Source organism: Mus caroli, unplaced genomic scaffold (assembly GCF_978045245.1).
Source record: "Mus caroli unplaced genomic scaffold, Mus_caroli_1 scaffold_1, whole genome shotgun sequence".
NCBI classification, from domain to species: domain Eukaryota; kingdom Metazoa; phylum Chordata; class Mammalia; order Rodentia; family Muridae; genus Mus; species Mus caroli.
In genome coordinates, this window is record NW_028227256.1 from 185,177,339 (window position 1) to 185,202,065 (window position 24,727).

Below are 24,727 nucleotides of genomic sequence, written 5' to 3' on the forward strand. Positions count from 1 at the left end.
ACAGGGCATAAACAGGTGAGTGGACAGATACTCACTACCTGAGCCTATGTGATTACTAGGTCTGAGAGTGGGTAGAGGATAGTCACCATGTGACTGCTAACGCCTGCCTTTTCTATGGTAATGCCCTTAGCATCCTGCATGGGTACATATTCTGAGGATATATGAAGACCTCCTTTGGCTCTTATTCCTACCTTCCCACCTCCTACCCACCATCTCTTCCTTTCTGAAATAACCTGCCTCCCCTTCCAGACAGAAGCTGGGATTTGGGTATGATGTGTACTGTTGGTGCAGTTCGGTACTATACATGTGGGCTCAGCACCCATGTTCTGATTAGAGTTTTCTCCATAAAATATGAGTGAACTTACAGGATATTATGAAAATATTTGTCCTTTTTTCATTAAGCAATATTGCCTGGGTATCCCTGGAAAAGGTCAGAGGCAAAGCCTAAGAGGCCATCTGTCACAAAGGCCATCTAATTATCAAAAGGATCATGTCCCAAAAGAAGAAAGAAGCACCAGGAAGGAGGGGCAGAGGAAAGAGACAGGCATAGGAGAGCAGGTCCCATCAAAATACATTGTATACAATTGTGAAGATGTCACAGCAAAGCCCATTATTTTGTGTAATTAACATACACTAAGATAAAATGAATGAAAAAAGAGAGACCTCTCTTGTACATATTGGCTTTAACCCAATTATGTGTCTGAAACTTAGAAGATATATCTAGCTATTACTATGGAGAAATGTAGAATGTTCATGAAATCCTTGTAAAATATAATATCTATCTATAAGGAAATGCAGACACGTTTTAAGGTCTAATAGGTGTGATAAGTTCTTCTAGTCTCTCCTAAGGCCAGGCCAGGATTCCTCAACAGCCCCATTTCCAGTGAGTGGTCCCTTGACCTCTGACCTCAGCGGGAAGCCACAGATGGAAAAGTCCTAGAGGCATTGCTAATGGCCCTGTGTGGCCACAGTGATAAAACAGAAGCGCCCTGCCACACAGCTCCTATGTGGCCTGGGAAGAACAGTGTGTACGGAAGGGTCACAGTTCTTACTTAGTACAGGAGGTACTTCAAGTCTGTTGAGAGCCTTTTAAGATGTGAGATTTTCATTTTACTACTAGATTTTAGCTTATGAAAAAAAGTTCATAGTTATTTAATGTGTGTTTTTGGTTTTGTTTGGTTTTTGGTTTTTTTAGTTATTCAGAATGCTGTCACTCATTTTAAATGTATTTTTCAAACCTGTGTGCAGCAGCAGTCCTTTCAAAGGGGGAAGAAATGGAGGCAGCTGGGAACGTCCTTGATTTCAGCTAACAGCATCCAACATTCGGCCTGAGTGAAGGGGCTTCTCTAGATACAGTCAGAAAGGCCATGACAGAAACACACTTGGATTATGTGGTTAGGTTGGGGCATCACCTTGTCCATGAAAATCACTGTTTTCAAATTTTAGAATAGAGTTAGTCAGAATACAATCTGTTATATCTATAAATTTCCCAGGTCATACTGGCCTATAGAATTCCTCGTGAAAGATTGGGGCTAAAGACAGGCTCAGTAGGTGACAGCACGTACTGTGGAGATCCGAGGACCTGCGTCCACATACCCAGCAGTCACCTATAAAGCTAGACACTGCCGGGAGTGCCAGTCACTCCAGAGCTGTGAGGGAAGAGACCAGAGGCTCAGGATCAGTCCCGGGGCTTGCTTAGCACAGCCTCACTCCAGGATCACAGAGAGACAGGGTCTCATGGGAATATGATAGAGCGTAGAAAGCGGAACACCTAATGTTCTCCTCTGGGCTGCATGCATACGCACCCACACATAAATGTGTACAACACACATGGTTTTGCTGTGTTCATAGGTCCTTGCAGACCTTCCAAAAGACATGCTTCCCTGAGATACACTCTCGTGTTCCTTTCTTTTAGTCAGCACTGAATGTAAACAAGGAAAATGAAAAAAATAGGAAGAAAAAAAAGCTCATATGAAGTAGGGAAGAAGAATGAAGACATGGCCAGGTGGATATTGCTTGTAATCGTCTCTGATTTCTCTGTAATTTGTTATGAAGACAAAAGGCAGGTGTAAGAAGGACTTAGCCAAGCCTCGCTGGAAACATACACTTGGAAACTTTGCCATCCCTCACGGGCTCTGTGTCAGCTGTGACTCGCAGCAAACTGCGGTTGTGTAATATAGTCATGATTCAGGGTACTGTCTCTGACACTCGGAGCCCCTCAGAAATCAAACCCCAGCTCTGAGTCTCCTGCTGTCAAAGTGGGGCCACCCTCCAGTCCTCAAAGCTAGAGTGCTGAGCAAAATCCAGTCTCTAGAAGACTACAGCAGCCAGTGGTGCTGTTGGGTGTACATTTATTAATTGTGACAGGAACACCAAATTTATTTCAGTGCCTTAGCTTATTTACTGCTCCTTTCCCTTTGTGTTGAGTATTGACGATGTCAAATGAATATTGATATGGTTAGGTATTGACTTTTTTAATGTATGGCTTGTTCTGCCGCCTTCAAAGTCACATACCAAAGCCAGTGTGTGTCTCCAGCAAAGGCTGTAGATTCACTGTTATACATGAGGAGTTCAGAAGCAAGGGCCTTGCAGCAGGGTGCGTTTACAGTCTGTGAAAAGCCATCCAGGAAAGCAGTGAGCAGCAGAGTGAGAAAACGGTCACTCTTCTGCAGGGCCTCACTGTCCGCTTGCGTACGTGTCATTGTCCTTAGCAGGTGAGCTTATTAAGGATTTGATGGCAAGCATATTAAATAGTTTTGTTGAGATATGGTATCAACCACAAATTGGGTATCCTCCATTCTCTGGCACTGAGTTTAGTGCTGTTTGCAGCTACTGATGTCTGGGCTATTTAGTTTGTTATAATCTAAACCTCCATTACAAAAAAGTCACTCCTCCAAACACAATAAGAGACTACTGTGTCTTTCATTTATGGTTTTATCACTTAAGAAACTAGTTTTACATTATATTTTCATGTAAATTTAAATACTTTCCATTGTATAAAATGTAAGTGCAGGGCTGAGTAGTGCACTCAGTGAGCAGTAGGTGCTGAGGATTTTCAAGGCCCTGGGTTCTGTCCCCACTGCCTCAAAATACAGTCAAACAAAAAGAAACTGAGGGGAATATATACATACATATATATATATATATATATATATATATATATATATATATATATATATATTTAAACACCCAATTAGATTGATTTTATTTACATGAAAAATGTGTGATGTTACAGATCAAATAATTGAAGCATTTGACAAACAATAGCCATGCCTGTCAGATTCTCACCTCTTGTCCCTAAAGTAGATGCTGAGGACATAATTACTACCCACAGTTATGTTAACATTGCTAATAATAATATCCCTGACCCAGGCTGGCTAGCAAGGGATTGGAATAAGGGAAAACTAATAACTGCCTACTGCGTAGGGGCAGAGACAGGTGGAGCTTGTGTTACATGGAGGGAACTCTCTGCCTCCCCTTCCACTGTCTGTTGAGTCCACATCAATACAACACTTTAGGAGCCAAACTACTCAACAAGCTGCCAATTAGGCTTGCAGTCAGCTGGCTAGATTAGTGGCTAGGAGAGACCGATGCAAGATTGTTGTCTCTTGAGCCAATTATGCAAGTGAATCCCTCCACCAAGACCTTCTATGGAAGGTCTGAGGGGACCCAGCAGACAGGCTAGAACCTGGATCAGGAGCAAGAACTAAATCAGGCTATGTTTGCCACAGCCCCAAGCAGAGAGCAGAATTGTTCTGTGACAGATAAAGTGGCCAAGCCTTCCTTTTTGTCTTTTCCACTGTTCTTTATGGGAATGCACTACATTTAGAAATCAGGGTCCTTTGTTGTTGTTGTTGTTGTTTTCCAAGAACAAGATACTGCTTTATTTGACTATTTTTTATGGAGTTAAAAAAATTAATACTGTCTTAGTCAGGTTTTGTATTCCTGCACAAACATCATGACTAGGAAGCAAGTTGGGGAGGAAAGGGTTTATTCAGCTTACACTTCCACATTGCTGTTCATCACTGAAAGAAGTCAGGTAGGAACTCTCACAGGTAGGAACCTGGAGGCAGGAGCTGATGCAGAGGCCCTGGAGGGTGCTGCTTACTGGATTGCTTCCCCTGGCTTGCTCAGCTTGCCCAGGGATGGCACCACCCACAATGGGCCTCTCCCCTCTTGATCACTAACTGAGAAAATGCCGTACAGCTGCATCTCATGGAGGCATTTCCTCAAGGGAGGTTCCTTTCTCTGTGATAACTCCAGCTTGTGTCACATTGGCACCCAAAGCCAGCTAGTACAGACACCATTCTAAACACTGAGAAAGAACAAGTTCTTGGCTACTTTGGAAGTAGACCAAGCCCTGCAGGCCTTCCTGCTTCAGGACCAGTGATCTGAAGTCAGGCAGACATCGTTTTCATGGTGCCACTCAGAACTAAATGGGACCATCACCTAGCAATTTTCAGAGATGCTTTAAATTGGCCTCATGGTTTTCCTTTCTTTTCTTTTTTAATTAAAGCTGAATTTCTGCAAGTTTTTGTCCCACAGATCTATGTCCTACATCTATGATGTGTCAGGCAAACATCAGACCTCTGACCTCAGTTCAGCTTACCTACAAACTTAAATTAACCTGTTGCACTCACTGAAAAGCCAGAGCTGAGTATGTACACTGACACAGTGTTTGTCACCTGACATCTGCTCAGCAGCCCCCACAGGTTCAGGGTGGCCACCTCAGTTACTGTTGTGAAATGAAAATTTTTTTTAGAGACTTTGGCCAGATGTTTTTCTTTATATTTTTTGTCTGCTTTTCATCTTGTCTATCCTGTCTTTCTCACAGTCTCATAAATGACAAATCTTTGTGTAGCAATTCAAGCAGGAAGTCCGTTTAGCCAGGAAACTGTCTTGGGGATCAGTTGTTGCCACTGAAGCTACAGGTCATGACAGTTTCTGAGTGTCATGGGCATCAAACCCAGGGCCCTACAAACACTTGGAAGCACCCTAACCCTAACCCTAACCCTAACCTCAGCCCTTGGAGCTCTGATTCTCTGAGCCAGTGTTTCATACAATCACTGCTCATTGTCATGACCTAATCCCTGTGCAGTGGAGTGAATGTCACAGGAGGTGAGCTGAAGGCCTGAAGAAATGTTGGATGCATGACCCATCAACAGCTCTGTAGTAAATAAGAGCGGGTTAGTCTTTGTAGAGCTCGAGCAGCACCTCGCCCAGTTCTGCAAGGCAGGGAGATAAACCCACTTCCACTTCCTCTGAGTGCCAGATGAGTTCACCCTTGACTCTAGCTGATATTTCTTATTCACTAGGAAATATATGCCAAAGGACACGTGCAAATGGATGTGCACAGTTTAAAGAACAGTAACAAATTGCACCCGTGCAACCCCACCCACACCAGCACTAGGAGAGTGCTATGTCTGGAGCCCTTGGGTACTTGTTACTGTCTCTGTCCATGCTTGGGATTCTCCTGTTGCTCTGAGGAGGCTCTCTGAAGAGTAGCACCGAGTCCTAGCTTTCTTGTGGTGGTAGGGAAGTTGCTATCGCTATTCTCAGTCAAGGAGGAAAACCCTCAGTGGATGTGGAAGGCTGCTCAGAGCTGAGGTAAGGAGTGCTGTCTGATGAGTGACCATTGAGAGGGTTAAGTGGCCATTTTAGCCTCTGTCCACACTCCAGAACAGAGACACCTCCAGACCCAGGTACTGAGCTGGGCCACCACAGGCATTGTGTGGGTCTGTGAAGAGAGACCTTTGTCCTTCAGGTCTCAGGAGGGACCATCATGAGCTCTTCAGTGTTCTTCTGTGTTGTTCCTGTGTTAGCTGCTTCTAAAGCCATGAAAACACAGACCTGTAAGGAGAAGGTGGCAGGCTGAATATAAAGGAGAAGAGAGTCAAGACTGTATTCTGGGTTGGGGAGATAAGCGTGAGGGCCTGACTTCAGACCTCTAGCACCCATGTTAAAGCTCAGTGCTACAGAGTGGATTGTAATTCCTGTGCTGGGCACAGACAGAGGAGTCCAGGGTCTCGCTGGCCTGGGGCCTACACGGCCACTGAGCTCCAGGCTAAGTCAAAGATGCTGGCTCACAAAGTCAAATGGAGAATGCCAGAGGAAGACCGCTGAGGCACGCACACCCACATACATGGATAAGTTGTGCATGCATAACTGTAAATTCATAGGAATTCAGGGTACAGTCAGTTATGTTTTGGGTTTGTTTGGTTCAGTTTCATTACATTCAGGGTCTGGGGCAAATGTGAGATATTGCAGGATAAGTTGTATTTTTACCACAGCCCACGCATCAATGAAAACCCACCCAAGTATAGAGTGCTTCCTGGTTTGCTGAGCCTTCTTTGCGAGGTAGGCAGTAGATTCTGTAGGATGCCTGTGTGAGGAAACAGGGCTCAGGCTGCTCAGCCCTGGGTAGGTCTTTACTGCTGGGTTTTCATGTTCTCATTTCAGGAATTGTGGGTGAGAACGCCCAGCCGATCCTAGAGAGCAACATCGGGAACCGCATGCTTCAGAGTATGGGATGGACACCCGGGTCAGGCCTCGGGCGAGATGGCAGAGGGATCGCGGAGCCAGTTCAAGCTGTTCAGAGGCCGAAAGGGTTAGGACTTGGATTTCCTCTACCAAAAAGCACCCCCACCAGCCCTGCCCCCACATCAGGAAAACCTGCCTGAGCAGAGAGAGGACCTGCCGTTTCTGTTGCTGTGCCCCACTGTTATAACATGATCGTAGTGGGTACTGGTTTGAAGCCGACCTCTGACGTTGCCTCCAGCTAGCTTCCAGGCTGCATAGCGTCCCAACTCACGGTGCTCAAGTACGAACCTTAGCCCTTCACGTGTTTCCTCGGTTTCCAGCAGTTTCTAGACATGAAGAACAGTTGGTCTCTTATTTATTTTGTGATCCTAGGCATCAGTTCTTTCTGCTGCCTTGCTCCATCCGTGCGTGTGCGCAATGCTCGGACACAGTGGAGCACACCCAGTGGGTCTGAGGATCACATTCTCATGATGCCGACACTAAGTAGTGTGGTCCTCCCCTCTCCCACGTGCTCCCTCTCCCACGTGCTCCCTCTCCCACGTGCTCCCTCCCCCACGTGCTCCCTCTCCCACGTGCCCCCTCCCCCACGTGCTCCCTCTCCCACGTGCTCCCTCCCTCACGTGCTCCCTCCCCCACGTGCTCCCTCCCTCACGTGCTCCCTCCCTCCCGTGCTCCCTCTCCCACGTGCTCACTCTCCCACGTGCTCCCTTTCCCACGTGCAGGGAGTCCTAAGCATGTCCGGGAAGGCTTGCTTAGTGAGCTCACTTCCCTTTGCTTTGGCTCTGATGAGGGTTTGTAACTGCGATGCCCGTTAACTGTTTTCAGCAGTGTAGCATAAATTCACAGTGGGACGTTTGGCAAGAGCTAACGCCGTTGTCGTCTTTGTCGTCATCGTCATCATCAGAGTACTGTCAGCATCACTCCAGTGCAGAGCTTATACACCTTACCTCATTTAGGACGTAAAGTCATCACTAAAAGAAAATGTATTTTTAAATTCATCCTGACTGAACTGTAAACCCTGCCCTCCATATGTCTACCTCTTCCCAAAGGCTGGGGTTTAAGGATCAGCTCCAAGACGAAGAAGAGTGGCCTGCTCAAGGTTTAGTCACTGAAGTAAATTATTAAACTCTTGAGTCAGTTCATTTGAAGATATAAATAGCTTTTCCCAAAACTGAGATATCTGGCCTAACCCACTTACCAAGAACAGAAGGAACAGAGGGGGCCAGTCATTCTGATACTAAACACTTAGTTTCAAATTAAGGGAAACACTATGTTCCTTCCATTCCATTCTGTCATTCTTTCCATAAGGTCAGAAATTCTAAGTTGTTCTGTGTTCAGGAAATACTGATTTATTATAATGTTCATTAAAAACCCTAATTATTATTACTTAGAATGGCCTCCTTTGCTTCAGAAAAGGTTATGAGAACCCATACTAGTGTGTGCTTGAACAAAGCAGTGTGAACTTCAATTTTGTAAATTGAAAAAGAAATTAAAATATTTAAGGCAATAGAAAAGGTTTCAGCAGGCTAACAGACCTTTCCACGTATGGTCCTCTATAAAAAATGCAGACTCTGTAGTCTGGCAAACATCTGCATTTCTTCTAGGAGCTGTCTTTCCTGAGAAGTGGCCGTGGTAAGAAGTGGGCTGGCCAGGACACAAGTGGACCCCATTTGTGCCTCACGGAACACTTGTGTTGGGGAAAGCATTGCTGCTAGAACAAGCTCCTGACTAGCAAACTGCCATTTTTAATAGCTGTCTTTCTAAATGCTTACCATATTCACCTAGGAGGGAAGATCAAAGAGACTAATCGAGTACTGGACTCAAGGGTCTGTTCCAAACTTGTTTGCTCTTCTTTTATTTTATTTCAAGTTTTATTTCTTGATGGTCTTGTAAAGCCCTAGGAGGGGACTTTTAAATATAGGCTCAATTTCAAGCCAGCGAGAAACAGGGAGGCCACGGAACTCTTGGCTCCAGTCTCCAGAGAAATCGGCTGCTGTGTCCTTACCCTGCCCTAGAGGATGCACAGGAGTGGCCCACGTGCTGCACACTGGGGTTCCAAAACTGCTCTCTCTGAGCACTTCCCATCACTGCCCTCCAGACAGTGTGAACCCTCTGCTGCAGCTTCTGCAGCAAGGTCCTCATGAGCTGCTGTGACACCACAGTCATACTTTTACACAAGAAAACTCCTTACAGGTGACTGGGGCCAGTTCATATTCTACTAGTGTTTATCTGTTCAGAGTGGATGACCAGCTCTTACAGGAGAACCGACAGGCCCCAGCCCACCTCCAGCTGCCCACAGGTACCCTTCAGCATTCAAGTTCTTATAAAGAGCAGCAAGATGAGACGCCCTGGCATACCTGACCATAGCTGAGAAGTAAACACAATTAAAATAGGAAACTTTCATGTAAATCAGATGTCTGCTCAGGACATGAATCCCACTGGTTTACATTTAATAGAGATTAATAAATCATTGTCAGTTCAAATCAGCTCATGGTGCCCACATCAGTGGAGTTCATGATTTTAACTGTATCATTCCTAACACCTTTAAATAGTCTTAAGAGATTTCCTCTACTTCCTCATGAATCCACCCTGTTGTTCTGCAAGCCAGTCAGTTAGGGTCTCTTCCCTTCCCATCCACTCCCTACGGTAGCCAAAGAATAGGAGCATAGCTGTGTCAGCAGTGTGACTCCACATTGTGTGTCTTTGATGTCAACCAGATGTGGGCTGCAGTCATTTCCTCCCTTCTTCCCTCCCTAAATAAAATGTATAAGGCTGATTTCCCTTGAATTCATTTCTTTTTGTTTTTAAATGATCTAGTGACTTTAAAAGTGGCCAGCTATGCTAACACCCACCCAGAAGTTGGAAGATTGAGGCAGGACTGCCGTAAGTCCAAGACCAACCTAGACTGTGTAGTGAGTTTCAGGAGAGATGGCGGCATATGGATATGGTGATACGCGTGTCAAAAATAAATATCAATGGAAACCACATTAGTAAGTGCCCCTTACCCGGAAATTGGGCACCGTGTTTGAGCACAGCAGTTTGGGACTGGCTGCAATGATTAAGCAGACAGAGTTGAGACAGCAGGTTAAACGTGCGTGTTTGAGTATGTGTGCACGCAGGTGCACTGCAGCCCGTGTTAGTTTGTGGTGGATAGACAGGATTGAGAGGTTCTGCCCTTCATTCATGTTTAACCAAAAAAAAAAAAAAAAAAAAAAAGTTTAACATTTCCAATTGGTATTCCATGAATTTCATTTGGAGCAAGTGTTTTGTAAGCGAGTAATCGTTGAAGTACTTTTAAAACCATTTTAACTTGAATTTTGTCTTTCAGAAAGAGAAATGATCTACATTGGTACTGTAAAATGAAGTTGTTAGCAAGGAATAATTTGATTTTTTTTTTTTTTTTGTAGAAAACGTATTGGTTCAACAGAGAAGTAAGAGAATAAAACATAGTGAGAACATTATTTCTAAAGCCGTTGTTGGTGTGTTTCTGTCTCAACCTTCTGTTCTGTCTTCTTCCTGGTTCTCCTGTTTGCCAGTGGTGGGGATTGAATGTAAGGCCTTGTCCAGACAAGTGCTCTCCCCAGGCCACGTCTCCACGCCTTCTCTCCTAACATCAGAGTCATGAAAACTTGGGGTGAAAACATTTAACTATTCTCTAGGTGTTCTCTTCAGTAGCAGAGTGCTTACAGAGCCTGCGTGAAGCTCTGTGTGACTCACTGTAGTGACATCCAGCTAACATTTAATATTGCAGTTAATTGTCATTAAGCTCTGGGAATTTCCAGGGTCTCATGAAAATTTTAAAAATTCAGCAATGTATTCGACTCACAAATTTACTCATAACTGATTGGGGCCTCTTCTTGTTTTCTCTGAAGTTGGAATGGGCTGACCTTCCGTTCTCTCTCCAGCTCCATCTTGTGACCAATGCAGCAAGGCTCACCTCTCCGGACCTGCTCAGACACTTGAAATATTTTGTAATACCCATCAGACTATTGGTTTACTTTGCCTGAAAAGACACTTCACTTTTGTGGTAACGGGATTTTCTTCCACAAAGGAGTAGAGTTGTTACATTAAGTAGGTTTTTTAGTCCAGCAGGTACTAAATACTCCTCCGTGTAGCAGGCTTGCAGTAATATAAACTCAGCCAACAGGGAGACCAGGAAGGCTGCTTCTGCAACGGCCCGTTACTTCACACAGCTGACACCGTCAGGAGACTTAGCTTAGCTGCCAGGACCGTGATCCACTGTTGCCACCGAGAGTCCTCTCTGTACATTAGTGCCATCACATTGCCGAATCCCCATTACCTCGGCCGTTTACTCCTTCGAGTTAGAGGACTGAGGTGGCCAACCACAGAAAGGTGTCTTGTGTTTCTGTAGTTGCTGGCACCCTCGCCTTGGTTTGGTCTTTCCAAATAGATCCCACACTTTAGCAGTGAGCCTTTCAGCCTGAAGGTAATTAGAATGAGATCCCAGGAGAAACAGCCTGGTTATCTTCAGTCTGTTTGCATGTTACTGCAGACTTTCTAGTGGCCAGATGTGATATAAGGCTGTATTCTTAGCACATGGGAAATCTAGGCAGAAAAATCAGGAGTCCAAGGCCAGCCTCAGATACAAGTGAGTTTGAAGCCAGCCTCAGCTACAGGAAACGTCTCAATAAAAACCAGATTAAAAAAAAGTCCAAGAAATGTTAATTTCTTCTTCAAGCAACACTCTTTAATAAATTTGGAATGAAAAATAAAACTAACTGAAGATAGGCTCTTCAGAAATAAGCAGTTCTGAAGTCCCTAATGGATGTGAACTTACTCGTAAGCCAGAACCGCACAGTTGGAATGGACAGCTGAACTCAGGGAAAGGGGAAAAGGAGAAGCAGGTTTTCCTGACTGCCTGGCAAATGGGCTCTGACATTCCACACTGGTGGCACTAGTGCATTACAGAATCCAGGTGGGTGGCCTGTGGTGCACTGACATTCCACACTGGTGGCACTAGTGCATTACAGAATCCGTGTGGGTGGCCTGTGGTGCACTGACATTCCACACTGGTGGCTCTAGTGCATTACAGAATGCGTGTGGATGGCCCGTGGTGCACGGAAGAGGGATGTTATTCATACTAAGTGTTGAGGTGTGGGGGAAGCACTTGGGGGCACATGTTAAAGGCGGGAAGTCTAAAACAGGAAACACAGCACCCCTAACAGTACTCTGCTGAAGTGTGTGCAGCTCTGGGTTACTGTGATTGCCGTGACTCACATCTTCCTTCACCTATCAGATCCAATGCCCTCCCTACTTTGAAGGCACATCTTGGCCTGTGCCACATGATATGAATCACAGGACAGTCCCCAGACTGAGGGACGCATGGCCAAGCACACTGGAAGCCAGTGCATTCTGACTCTCCTCGGGCCATTGTTTCTCCATGAGGCCCCTTAACAACCCAGCTAGAAACAAGCAGCAGATTTTCCCTCCCCGACTCAGTGAGTAATTGTCTGCACCGCAGTGACAGATGTGCAATACAGCAGCTTCTTCAGGAAAAAATTAACAGTTTGTCCAGCATGTCAGCTCGCTCTTTTTAGTGCTTGGGAGGTCTTGGCCCCATTACGGATGATTTAGAAATTGAGGCAACCAAAGCCCAGCTGCCTGCGCCGAGAGCCTTCGTTAGCTCGCCTCATCTGCATTCCAGGACTCGCTCGCATCCAGAAATTGGTGGAGCCCCTCTGGCCACAAGATGAGTATGGGCTGACAATGCCTTGATTTGTTGAGAGAGAATAAATGGATTTTCCAGAAGATGAGGAAATATCACCATTACTGGCCAATTTGCAGCATTTTATCTGGTCTTCAAACTTGTCACTTTTGTTATTGTTGCATGGTAATTACATAGTGAAACGGAAAGAAAACAAATCCTGGTTACATATTCAGATGGATTGCAAAATCATATAATCCCGATAAATGCCCATTTATGATACACATGGATGAAAGGTTCATTTTAATTTTGAATGGCTAGCTCAGCCATGAAGAGGATATAGGATTAAATTCCAGAGAATCTGACTACATCAAACAAACAGTCTTTCTCTTCACTTGTTCCTCTATTCAGGGAGGTGCCATAAGGCATTTTCACAGACAAGACGGTCTTGACAACACAGGAGTGCCCTGAGCATTGCATTCTAAGAAGAATGAGAATTCTTGGAGTGGATCTCGCTCTGGGGACAGGTGTCCTAAGGGCTTCTCTGGAAGCCAGAGACTTGAGTGAAGAACCATCTTGAGAAAGGACTCATTGTATTCATCCACGCACAAGCTAGAGATCCCACACTGTTCTTTATGTCCCTCCCCCTGAAGTAGCTCCTCACCCTGCCCAGGCCGGTCAGCACACAGGACTGTGACCTATAAGGTTGAGTAAGGGTGCTACTGTGGGGGAGTCAGGAGGCAGAGGATGAAGGTAAGGCAGCACCTCAGGGACACTACTTACAGTGTCAGCTATGTAAGGAGCCCTTGCTTAAGAGGAACACCCCAAAGGGAGCTTTCCCACACTTGTCAGTTAAGCGTACACAGATACCTACTGGGTCCCAACACAGTATAGTGAAGAGAGGAAGGGGGCTCCCTCACTTCCCATAACCAAGGAGGGGCACGGGTCACTTCTGCTCCATCAATTGGGCCCACTGAATCACAGAGACTCCTAATAGAGGAGCACATGGGTATTTAATGTACATGGAAAGTCTCTGCCACAAAGTGTCCATACTGTGGCATATGTCCAGATTGTTAAATATTAAATTAGTGTGGTCCATACTTCATTGAACTTCAGACACCATAACTGTTAAGATGTACCTTATTTTAATGGAGAAACGAGAGAATCAGGAATGTTTCTCTCCACTGCCTATGGCAACATGCTGCCCAGCTCAAGTGATACAGTGATGAAAAGGTGTCTACATTCTGAACCATGAAACAAAAAAACTCTTCTTAAGAATAAGGACTGTTGGGGGAGACTGCATGCTTAGTTGGGACTGGGGCTACTCAAGGAGTGACACAGGTTCACTCATGGCCACTACTGTATGTTCTGACATGATGCAGAAGACACAGGCAATACAGTTCCTCCCGGTGGCCTCAATGTGTGTCCCTGGCGCTGTGTGGATGGGGTCTAATCTTACTTCAAGTCCTTTGCTGAGTTCCAGGATAACAGTAACTACCCTATAAGGTTACAAGGACTGACTGAAGCTGCACATCTAGCAGTAGGTCCTTGCACACAGTAGTACCTCTTTCTCTGTTTAACAAGTGAGGAACTCTTCGTGTTTGTGTGCTCTTGCCTAAAGGGTCGAGGAAAGGAGGAGATGAAGACACAAGTGTTAACCCAGTTTTGGTTGTTTGTTTTACTTTCCAGCCAACAGACATGTTTAGTAAGTTCTCTGATTTCATAGTAACAGGACTACATGCCTTTGGCACTAAGCATCTGTGACTCAATATGAAATTAGGTTTTTAAAAATACATTCAGAGCTGGAGCTTACTGTTCTTGTAGGGCACCCACGCTTGATTCCCAGCACCCACGTCAGGCAGCTCTCAAAGGCCTATAGTTCCAGCATCTGACACCCTCTTGTGGCTTCTGGTAGCACCCCAACATACATGCACATACATACACACAGACACACATGCATACACATAAATAAAAACAAATCTCTAGAAAATGCATTCAATTGAAAATATGTGAACAGTAAAAGCAGCATTCAGTCATCAGTAGCCAAGGAAAAATCTTGTTACTGGGCATCTCCAGCTCTTGTGGGGATTCCGGCCATGTTTGCCTTGCCTCTGGCTCATCATGGCTCCCCTGACCTCTGCTGTATTCTCATAGACCCTGGAGTGTGAAGCACAGAGACCTGTGTCAGACCTGGAAGGGAATGCATTTAGCTCAGGACTCAGAACACCTACTGTTTCTGTTATTTTTCTCAGCCTGAAAGTGTGTCTTTTCACAATCTTTTAAAGAATATATTCTAGAACCGTGCCTACCAGAATGCACTGTATAAGAATCACCAGGAGAGCACTTAAAAATCAGATAGTTCCAAACTCTCTTCTTACTGAGGCATCTGAGAATAAGGGTGCAATTGAGCCTCCCCTAGAAGAATCAAATGTAGTAGCAGCAAATGTCTGGCCATTTCCGGTGTGGGCTCTTCTAGTGGAACATTCTGGATCTTCTCTGCCCTAAGCTTTTTCCTGAGAACTGTCGTAGCTTTGCCACCCTTTGTTTCTGCTAAAGAACTGAGGCCATGAGGTTTCATCCAGTCTTAGTGTGACTGGTGTCTTGAGCAGAGGGGCCGTTATGAAGGAGAGAAGGAAAAGGGGTGTACAAAGGAGTCAAAGGGAGGAGCCAGCAGTGGAGAGAATACCGGAAGCAGATGCAGGTTCCATGTGGCCACAGAATCTTCAAAGCATGGAGGAAGAGCATCGCGCCATCATTGGGAAAGCAAGACTTTTTCGGTGGAAAGCATAGCCTCTCTCCCATAGGACCCACTCTTTACAAATTTGACAGGACACTTACTGTGTCCCCTAAGCATCCTGTGAGTAAACACAGAAGCCAGAGGGTGAGTCCTTCGCATCACACCAAGATTTGTCATGGAAGAGCAGAGTCCCTTCAGAAAGCACCTCTCAACTGCTTACTTACAGATCATTAAATGCTTAACTGGGGCGGGGTATAAAAGCTGATGTAGCTAGGCCACCATTTATTAAATATCCATTGTAGATTCAGATAAAACAAATTTGAAGTCATAACAACAGTCAGTTGCCCCATATTTAGTTTTATGTGAGCAGACAAGAAGGTAAAATAGGCTGTCTAGGTTAGTATGAGGCTCCTGAGCATTCTACCATGGTTATAATTCTTTCTTGAAGACTTAGTCTTGGTCCCATAAGGCACCCCTTTATCTCATAATGAATGTCCCTTTTTTGCATAGGCTAAATTAAGACAGGCTTCCTGTTACATTCGTATAATACCAATTCTCTGCTGGATGTTGGATAGTGTTTAAATGCATTATAAAGCACTGAAAAGTACCGCTGTACTTGACCTACTGGACTCCCCCTGATTGCTCAGTCAGCTAAGAATGGATAGTTTTAAGGCACGGTTATACCTTCTAATGCTTTAATAAAGTTCTATCTTGTGGCACAAGAGCACGTTAAAGGACTCAGGCTCATATTTCCTTTTTATTTTATTTTTTTTTAAATCAAGCCTAACTCTTTCAAATATTCACCCGACCATTCCTATCTACAGGGATAGGTCCATTATTTCTAAGTAAGACTCTAAAATTGGAAAATAATCAGAAAGTATTGTACTTTTTAAATATGTTAATGGATGTATGATATGTGGCATTTCTTTCACTGAACCGTTTTATAGTTTCTATAGAGTAAAATGGAGCATAGCAAAGTTGTTTAAAAAAAGAAAAGTAGAATGATTTGAACCCATGTCCTTCGGTCTTCCTGGCCTGTCTTGTGACTTCTCATTGATCATAGTCAAGCAAGTAAGCCTAGGTTGGCTGCTGCAGGAGGAGAGTGACTGCTGCTATCTGATTCTCTTACCAACAGCTCCCAGTTCATACACCTGCCTTTCCACCTGCTTCCGACCTGTCACTAGGAGGCTCCACCTCCTTCCTTCAAAAGGGGGCAGCAAACAACTGAAGCCAGCCAGCCAAAGAGCAGATCACATTACAGAGAAGCAATAGCCAGGGGTTGGGAGCCCTGAGTTCACATCTGACCCAACCCACACCAGTTTGGGAAACTCAAATGACTTAGGGTGCCAGAGTCAAGATTTACAAAAGAAGTAGCTCGACGGGACAAAGAATTGCCGTGTGTGATGCTTCTGTGCTGGGGACTTCGTGCACTGTTTTCCAGTGAACCTCACAGACACAGTGTCACTACCTCATAGTGGTCATGCCTGCTTATAAAGACTAGATGATGCTTCCTTAATGAAATACAATTAGAAAAAGTCTCATTCTTAAATGACCAGAGTCCAGATGATGTAATACTTAAATATATAGGATGCTATATTGTTTACAGGTAGCGTATTAGCAATTCAAATTAAATAGAAGAAAAGCTTGTTATGGAAAATAATATTCTAAATCTGCCTATAGTATGATATCAAAAGTTTTTTAAATTTTTTTATACTAGTCTACCCTGTAACTTATGTCTAACATTCCCCTTAAAATACAGTACACTGTACAAGCATCCTATCTCAGCTCATGTGCAGTTAAAATAAATTTCAAATTGATAGGATCTAAACAGCGACCATCTGACTGAAGCCCCTAACATACACACCTCATGACATGCTGGTCGTTTGGTCACAGACTCAGAAGAACACTAACTGGGCAGTATGGCCTTGGCCAGGAGCCCAAGCAGATTTCCCAGAACAATGAAGAAAGGGTGGCTCTTTTTTAAAGGTCTGGGCCATGACCTTCACTCTATATACAATTTGAAGAATTGGAACAAGACATGATGAAAGGCTGCGGGGACTAAGAAGATCCCAGAATGAATAATGCCGTTTTCTGCATAGTGGCTACACAGGTGAGCTCAACAACCCCAAGAGAAATGCAGACAGGAACTCTAGGAAGGGGTTTCTTTCAAAGTTCCTGTCTAGAGCATGGAAACTGTATTTTGTTTAAACGCAAATACAGCAGAGGAGGCTGGGATTGGGGCTGAAATCAGAAAGTCATCTCTTTGATGGACAGCACTGATACAATCAAAGAAAATCTCAGCCTGCATTAGTGAAGTGGTCAGAGCCAACAGCTCAGCCAGGCTCTGGGCAGAAAGATCCCAACTTACCCAGGATTCACTTGTTTTTCTCCATGTCCCAATCAACATTGCAATAGATAGGACCAGGATATGTTTATGGGTGTGTCCCGTTGTAGGCATAGTTAAGACAAGCTGTAGCTCTTCCTGGGTCCAAGGTGGGAGTGGAGGTGTTGAGACAGTCTCAACTCTGCGCCCAGGCTGCCCTAGAATGAGAGATTATCCTGCCTCAGTCCTCGGCCCTCGGAGTGCTGGAATTACAAGTGTGTACCACCATACCCGGCTTTGGATCCCTTCTTTAATAAGACTTTTGCATCTGTGAAAATAAAGCATCTCGCAGGTCGTTAGGCTAGGTAAACGGCTCATTGCAGAACAAACCGAGATCAATTACAGTCATATTCTGTCAATGCAGAATGTGCCCTCTCCCTGTCCTCTAATTAAATGCCACTTGCTAGGTATTTATGGAGCACACGCCATATGGCTACTGTGAGTACTGTATGAGTTTCATACAGTACTCACTGCCCATAAGAGACTTAAAATCTTTTTTAGAACATAAATTCAGCAATAATATTCAAAACAGTCCATGAGCAGACTGGTCCCAGCATTGGCCAATGGGCACCAAAAAAAAAAAAAAAAAAAAAGAACAATCTTATGGAAACAGATGCACTGCCAGAAACCATCCTGTGAATACAAGATCTGCTCGCACTGGACTTTCAAAGCATTAAAAAGATTTGGAAAAATGTACAGTTCCTATAGGCCCTGGGTCACAATGAGAGATTGTTGTAGAGGTGCCCCACCACCCAGATCTGTCCAGTGATGCCCTGAGGTTGTCTAGGAACTCTTACTTCTGACTCCTTGTCTGTGTTCTTTTCTGTCATGTCCTTGTCGCTGCCCATATCCACTGAGCTCAAGAAGATATCCCAGTAGTCTGTGTCTAATCGGAGTCTGGTAAACTATGAACTCTTTCTATCAGTCTCACCTTTAAGGCAACTCTTTCCTCTTTCTCTCCTATGCATTTATGTATGAGTGCACACGTGCACATGCATGCCAGAGGCCTGTATCAGGTGTCTTCCTTTGCCCAGCTCCACTTGACTTCTTGACACAGTCTCTTCACTGAGCCCAGAGCCCCTCAGTGGATTGGACTGACTGATCACTAGCCCTAGAATGCCCAGTCCCCAGCATTGCCACGAGCTCTAGGATGTCCAGTCCCCAGCATTGCCATGAATGGCTCTTTACACGGAAGCTGGGAATCCACAGTCAGTGTCTCATGCTTAAACACCAGGCATTTAGCTGGCTGAGCCATCTCCCTAGCTCTAGTATAATTTTTACTTTTTGATTTATAGTTTTATAAAATTACCTTCCTAAGCAGTTACCAAAAGACTGATAATAATATTTTCACTTTCCTTGACAGGAGTTTTCAATTGCTTCTCTATCTGTGATAGGAGATGATATATAGATGACAGATAGATATATAGGTAGATATATAGATAGGTGATAGATAGATAGATAGATAGATAGATAGATAGATAGATAGACAGATAGACTATTTTATTTCCTAATGTAGACACTAGCTCCTCAGCCCCAAAGTCTGTGTATATGTGTATTCACTTTTATATAATTCCTATAGAACTAGTCCATAATTGAAATTTAGCTCTCTGCCTAAATTAGTTAGTGAGAACAACAAGAGATTCCATAGACCCAAACTCTGTACTGAGAGGGATATTTAAAACTCATTCAAGCTTTAGGGTAAGCCAACAGAGGCTTGGTTTCCAAATCCCATGTGAGAAGGGCTGTATGCCTCAATTTATTTTAGGCAAACACACAAGTTCTCTTGCATAGCCTACCCCTGGCTGCATTTCTTAACTAAGAGGAAAGTTCACAGTGATCCATAAACAAAATATCTGGCAAAGGTGACAAACCAATATAACTCGCAGGCTCCTGGGCACACTGTCTCTTAGCGAAGTTGTCTGGCATCTGCAGTTTACCAGTGCCGAACCTGCTTTTGAGTTCAATAAAGGCTTGACTCCGAGGTGTCCATAAAATGATTCTACAGGAAGATAAATCCCAATTTCAACACGGCAGGAGGAAGCCCATTAGCCCTGGCTGCTGGGTGGACCTCTTGGTTAACACAGCCTTCACAGACTGTCAGCAGGGCTGGGCACGAAGGTCACAGGGAGCCTGAATGTGCCCAGCAGCGACAAGCAGTCTCTACTTGATGCTGCTTGCTGCCTGCAGAGGAATCCTTCATCCAGGGCCCCGTGTGAATGAATGGTCTCTAAGCACACAAAGTGGTTTTTGAAATCTGAATAAGAGCTCAGCTATCATCTACAAAATTGTGGTTTGTGGAACAGAAATTATAAAGGGATCCAGTTTTTCACTCTGTTTTATTGGCAGCATCTTTAGAGAGACTGACTCTTCCGTAATAAACCGTCATGGGACACAATTGTTTTGGAATATGGTCTCCGTGTTTGATTGCAGGGTCTGCAGGCTTCAGACAGTAGGAATTCAATGCTTAAGCTTCTTCACTTATTGCCTGCTGGTGCACAAATACAGGATTTGGCAATTTAGCCTAAAGCCGTAGTCTCTCCCGCTCTGGGAGGTAGGGAGAACAAGTAACTTTCTCCAGGCTCTAAGGCAAGAGGAGGCCCCCTAAAGCTGAAATCAGAGCCAAGGTGTGGGCCTGCCGCATGCATAATCCACTCACAAAACACAGTCTGGTGGACCCCTTACCAGAGCTGAACTCTGGACTCCCCACCACTGAAATAAAATAATAAAAAAAAAAGGTCAAATCCTCATAAATGTTGAAAAGGAGCAGCTGGTGGCCAGAAAACCCTCTGTAATAATAGGACCAGAAGTAAAACCAAAGCTGAGTACAAAAAGATTTATCTGTAAGGAGAGAACTGATGTCAGGAAGGATGCATGGCCACATTTGTCTGCAATGGAAGCAGAGGGGGTCAAGAAATTCAAAACTCAGAAGCCATCCAGAGACGTGCCAGATAATCACCTTCAATATCTTTAAAACACCGATGATAATCATGTGATGGCAGGATCCATTGTCTCAAGTTTGTCCCCAAGTAGGACAATTCCCATGTAACAGCAATCGTTGGGGCTGTGGTATTTGTTAAGGTATAGCCGTGCTAACTCTGCCTGACAACTGAGGCCTCACTAAATCCTGTCGGACAGAAATTTGCTATCGGCTGCCTGCTCCAGAAGTTTGGTACACATCTCTGTTAAGGCCAAGGGGCTGAATTCATAGAATACGGATCAGCCGTGTTCATTGACTGCTAGGCCTTAGGGCTCTGGTAATGGGTAGGATGCATCCAGAAGCTGGGCTTCCTTGTAATCCCTATCAGTATTAGAATATTTCAAGAGGAGTCCTTTAACTTGCCTTATTTTCTGCCCTCAGGTATGTGCAACCTGCCCAGGGAAGCTAAAGATTGGGTTCTAAGGCGCAGCATAGTTCCAGGCCTGGAGGAAGGGCGGCTATTTGAGTCGCAGGTTATAGTCCATCACTGAGACAAGTCAAGGCAAGAGCCCCAAACAGCTAGTTACATCCACAGTCAAGAGCAGAGGGACATGAAAGCACAGATAACCATGTGTGCTCAGCCCACTCCACATTTACGCAAGCCAGGACGCAGCCCACAAAATGGGGCAGCATGCATTCAGCGTGGGCCTTCCTACCTCAGTGAAAAAGTCCTTTACAGAAACATGCCCACAGTCCAACCCAGAATAGACAATATGTTAGACTCCACTGGTAATCTTACGTGTGTCAAGTTGAAAATATAATGAAGCTACCACAACAACACAGGAAAAACAACAGATTCTAATACCTACCCCTGCTCCACCAGACCTGCTTGTTTTTCATAGCCATGGTGCATTGCTTTGAATGCCCTCCCCCCACAAATCACAGGTTAAAATTTAATTACCAGTGAAAGAGTATGAGGAAGTAGGACCTTCAAGAGATGGTTACCTTGCGGTGGCCCCATCCTCAGGAATGGAGCGATGATGGTACCTCAGGACTACGTTAGTTGTCAGAAGACTAGATGGTCAGAAAATGAGTCTGCCTTTTATGACACGCTCTGGCTCTTCCCCTCTACCGGTGATGCCTGCCACTGTGCTAGCAGAGTGAGAAGTCCTTGCCAGATAAAGCATGGGCTTCGTAGCTTCCAGAACTATCTCTCTCTCTCTCTCTCTCTCTCTCTCTCTCTCTCTCTCTCTCTCTCTCTCTCTCACACACACACACACACACACACACACACACACACACACACACACATCCAGTTCTACCCTTACTTCCCATGTGTTTATATAAAGATCAAATAAATTGACATTACACAAAATCATGTTGAATATTGCACTACTACATAAATCTGTACAAAAATGTTTGCCCAAAACATATATTGAAAGCTTTAGGAGCCAAGTATGGGGTGAATGCCTGTAATCTCAGCGCTCAAGAAGGCGAAGGAGGATCACATATTCTACTAAGCCAGGGCCACATAACCTAATCCTGCCAGAAAGGAAAGAGAAATATGAGTTCCTCACTAAATAAAATAAACTAAAGCCTTAGAGGTGGAGCTACAGCTCACGGTAGAGTGCTTCCCCAAGCGTGCATGATGCATAGAGGAGTTCAAAATTACATGTAAAAGGAAGTGAAGGAATAAACAAACAAGCCTCAAATTTTCAAAGACTTAAAATACCATACAAGCAGGTGTCCGGTTGGGACTTAAAGACAAGCCTTTGGCACATAGACACAGCTACAAAGATAGAGGAAACGGAGGAAACAAAGATGGGAAAAAACATATATGGTGTCTCCATTAGGGTGCTATTGTTGTGAAGCGACACCATGACCAAGGTAACTCCTATAGAGGAAAACATTGAACTGGGACTGGCTTACAGTTTCAGAGGTTCAGTCCATTGCCATCACAGCAGGAAGCATGGCAGCATGCAGTCAGACATACTTCTGAAGGAGTAGAGAGTTCTACCTCTTGATCCAAAGGTATTCAGTAGGAGACCGTCTTCTGAAGGCAGCCAGGAGGAGGGTCTCCTCCACACTGGGCCGAGCCTGAGCATAATAAACCTCAAAGGCCATCCCCACAGTGACACACTTCTTCCAACTAGGCTACACTTCCTAATAGTGCCACTCCCTATGGGCTAAGTATTCAAACACATGAGTCTATGGGAACCATACCTATTCAGACCAATAAATATGGTGTCTCAGTCTTGTCTACTTTGACAAAGCCTAGAGTCACCTTAGAGAAAAGCCTTGATTGAGAGATTCCCTGGATCAGGTTGGCCTGTGGCTATGTATGTGGGGCGTGGTCTTCACTGTTAATGTGGGAAGGCCTGCCCACTGTGAGCAGCATCATTCTCTAGGCAGGTGATCCTGTGCTGTATAAGAGAAGGAGCTAAGCACCAGCTTATGTAGGTCAGCAGGTGGTGCTCTTCCGTGGTTTCTGCTTCAGGTTCCTGCTCTGATTCCTTCAGTGATGGACTGTGACCTGTAAGTGTGGGCCAAGTAAACACTTTCCTTCCCCCCCACCCCCGCCCCCCGTTTCCTGTGGTCAGGGTATTTCTTATGGCAGCAGAAAGGAAACTGAAATGTGAAGGCTTGTTTGAAACCCGGAAAGCAATCTCTCACTTGCTTGGGATAAAGAGCATTTAAGTAAACTGTTGGTTTTGATGTTCATTTTTTAAAAAATGTTTCTCATTACATTATTTCATCTGTGAACAACCTATTTCTCTCTCTCTCTCTCTCTCTCTCTCTCTCTCTCTCTCTGTTTGTCTCTTTCTGTGTGTCTGTGTCTGTCTCTGCCGCCACCCCCCCCATGTGTGTGTGTGTGTGTGTGTGTGTGTGTGTGTGTATGTGTATAAGTATGTGTGTATCCATGCTTCCATGAGTATACCACAGTATGTGAAGGTCAGAAGACAGCTTTTAGGATTTCTTTTTCTCCTGCTACCACATGAGTCCCAGGGATCAAAATCAAACTGTTGTGCTTGGCAGAAAGCGCCTTTGCCTGCTGAGCCCTCTCACTGACCCCATGTTCTTATTTTAAGAGGCAAACTTTTCCATCCTTTTATTTCAAATGTTAATTATAGCAATATAATATCAGCAATGTATCTGCCACATGACATCTAGATGGGTAAATATTTATAGCTCAGCCTACATACTAGCATTATTACACTGTAGACTCTGCCACAGAGTATGTTAATATCAACCTCAAAAAAAAATTCAGCATACTTTTCTAATATTTTTTCTATTCTTGGCTATAATGGCTGGTTTTTAATGTTAATGTTTCCATTGTCTTAATATTCTTGCTTGTCTCATTTATATTCTGAGATTAATGATACTTCCAACACATTTGATTTATCATTTAGAGAAAGCACTTGCTCAGAAAGTCAGTGCTGGATATTAGCTGGTGATTGCCTGCGATGAATTTCTTCTCAACATCTGCAAAGATGATTTGGCTTTCTTCTCTCACTTAACTCTAAATGAGAGCTCTCAAAGGGACTTCAATAGAATTCATATTGGTTTTCAAAATATCTTTTCAAACATTAGTTTAAAACAAGTCACATTTCCAATGCCTGTTTTCCTATCAAAGATGGATAAATACAATCTCTCTAAAATTCCAGCTGATACTGTACAATTAAACTTTTCTATGTTTCAAAAGGGAAGTACTCCAGGGCACATTTGTGAATACTTGTCTCTAGCCTGTGACAATGTCTTGAGAGGTTTGGGAACCTGTAGGAGGTAGGGTCTAGCTGAAGAGACTGGTCTCTGGAGCCCAGCCCTGAAGATTATACCCACAGCTAGTTCTGACATGAGTTCTCTGCCCCCTTATCCAACAGTGAGGAGCCACAGGTCCAAGCTCCACCCTTGTAAGTCCATAGCCATGCCTTCTCTTTGTGGTGGACAGTAGCCTTTTAAGCAATCCATGTACCATGGAGAATGGTGAAAGCCAACTTTCAGGAGTTGGTTCTCACCTTATATTGTATGGTTCCACAGATCTAACTCCTACTACCAGACATGGCGGCAGGAACCTTTTCCTACTGAGTCGCCTTTCCAGTCCTTAAAAGTAATTTTTAAACATCTTGCTTTGTTAAATCTTCCCTCGCCTGGAATTAAGTTACATAACCAATGCTATGTAACAGCTTCAACTATATTTTAAGTGTGCCTACTGCAACTAATTCCAAAGAGTCGGTTAGGACCTCACAACATCGAGGTTTTACAAAAGAAGATATTCTTAAATCCGAATGACATTTCAAAAGAAAATGTGGTATAATCAAAAACTTGTCTCATTTGGCCTTTAGAAGAGGTGCAGTTTTGACCTGAAACTTCTATGATCACTGTCTTCTTTTATTTGAAGCTGGCAAGATACTCTTCAAAGATCCCGATCATCACAATGCACCAGTCACTCTAGAAGAAACGTAGAAAATGGAGAAAATATAAAAC

General features: G+C 44.2%; 1 protein-coding gene across 6 annotated transcripts in view; it reads left to right on the forward strand.

The window, feature by feature from the left end:
* Gpatch2 (G-patch domain containing 2) overlaps nt 1-10,121 on the forward strand; it is a 145,425-nt gene extending 135,304 nt beyond the window's left edge. For 4 of the 6 annotated variants that reach the window (XM_085843676.1, XM_029478561.2, XM_021158322.3 and 1 more), the window contains one exon: nt 6,460-9,316. In XM_085843676.1, coding sequence (XP_085699802.1) covers nt 6,460-6,680 — 221 coding nt within the window. In that variant the 3' untranslated portion in view covers nt 6,681-9,316. Of the gene's footprint in view, nt 1-6,459; nt 9,317-9,357 lie in introns of those variants that run through there. The other 2 variants (XR_015048613.1, XR_015048614.1) reach the window with 2 other exon arrangements.
* Nucleotides 10,122-24,727: the final 14,606 nt, after the last annotated feature.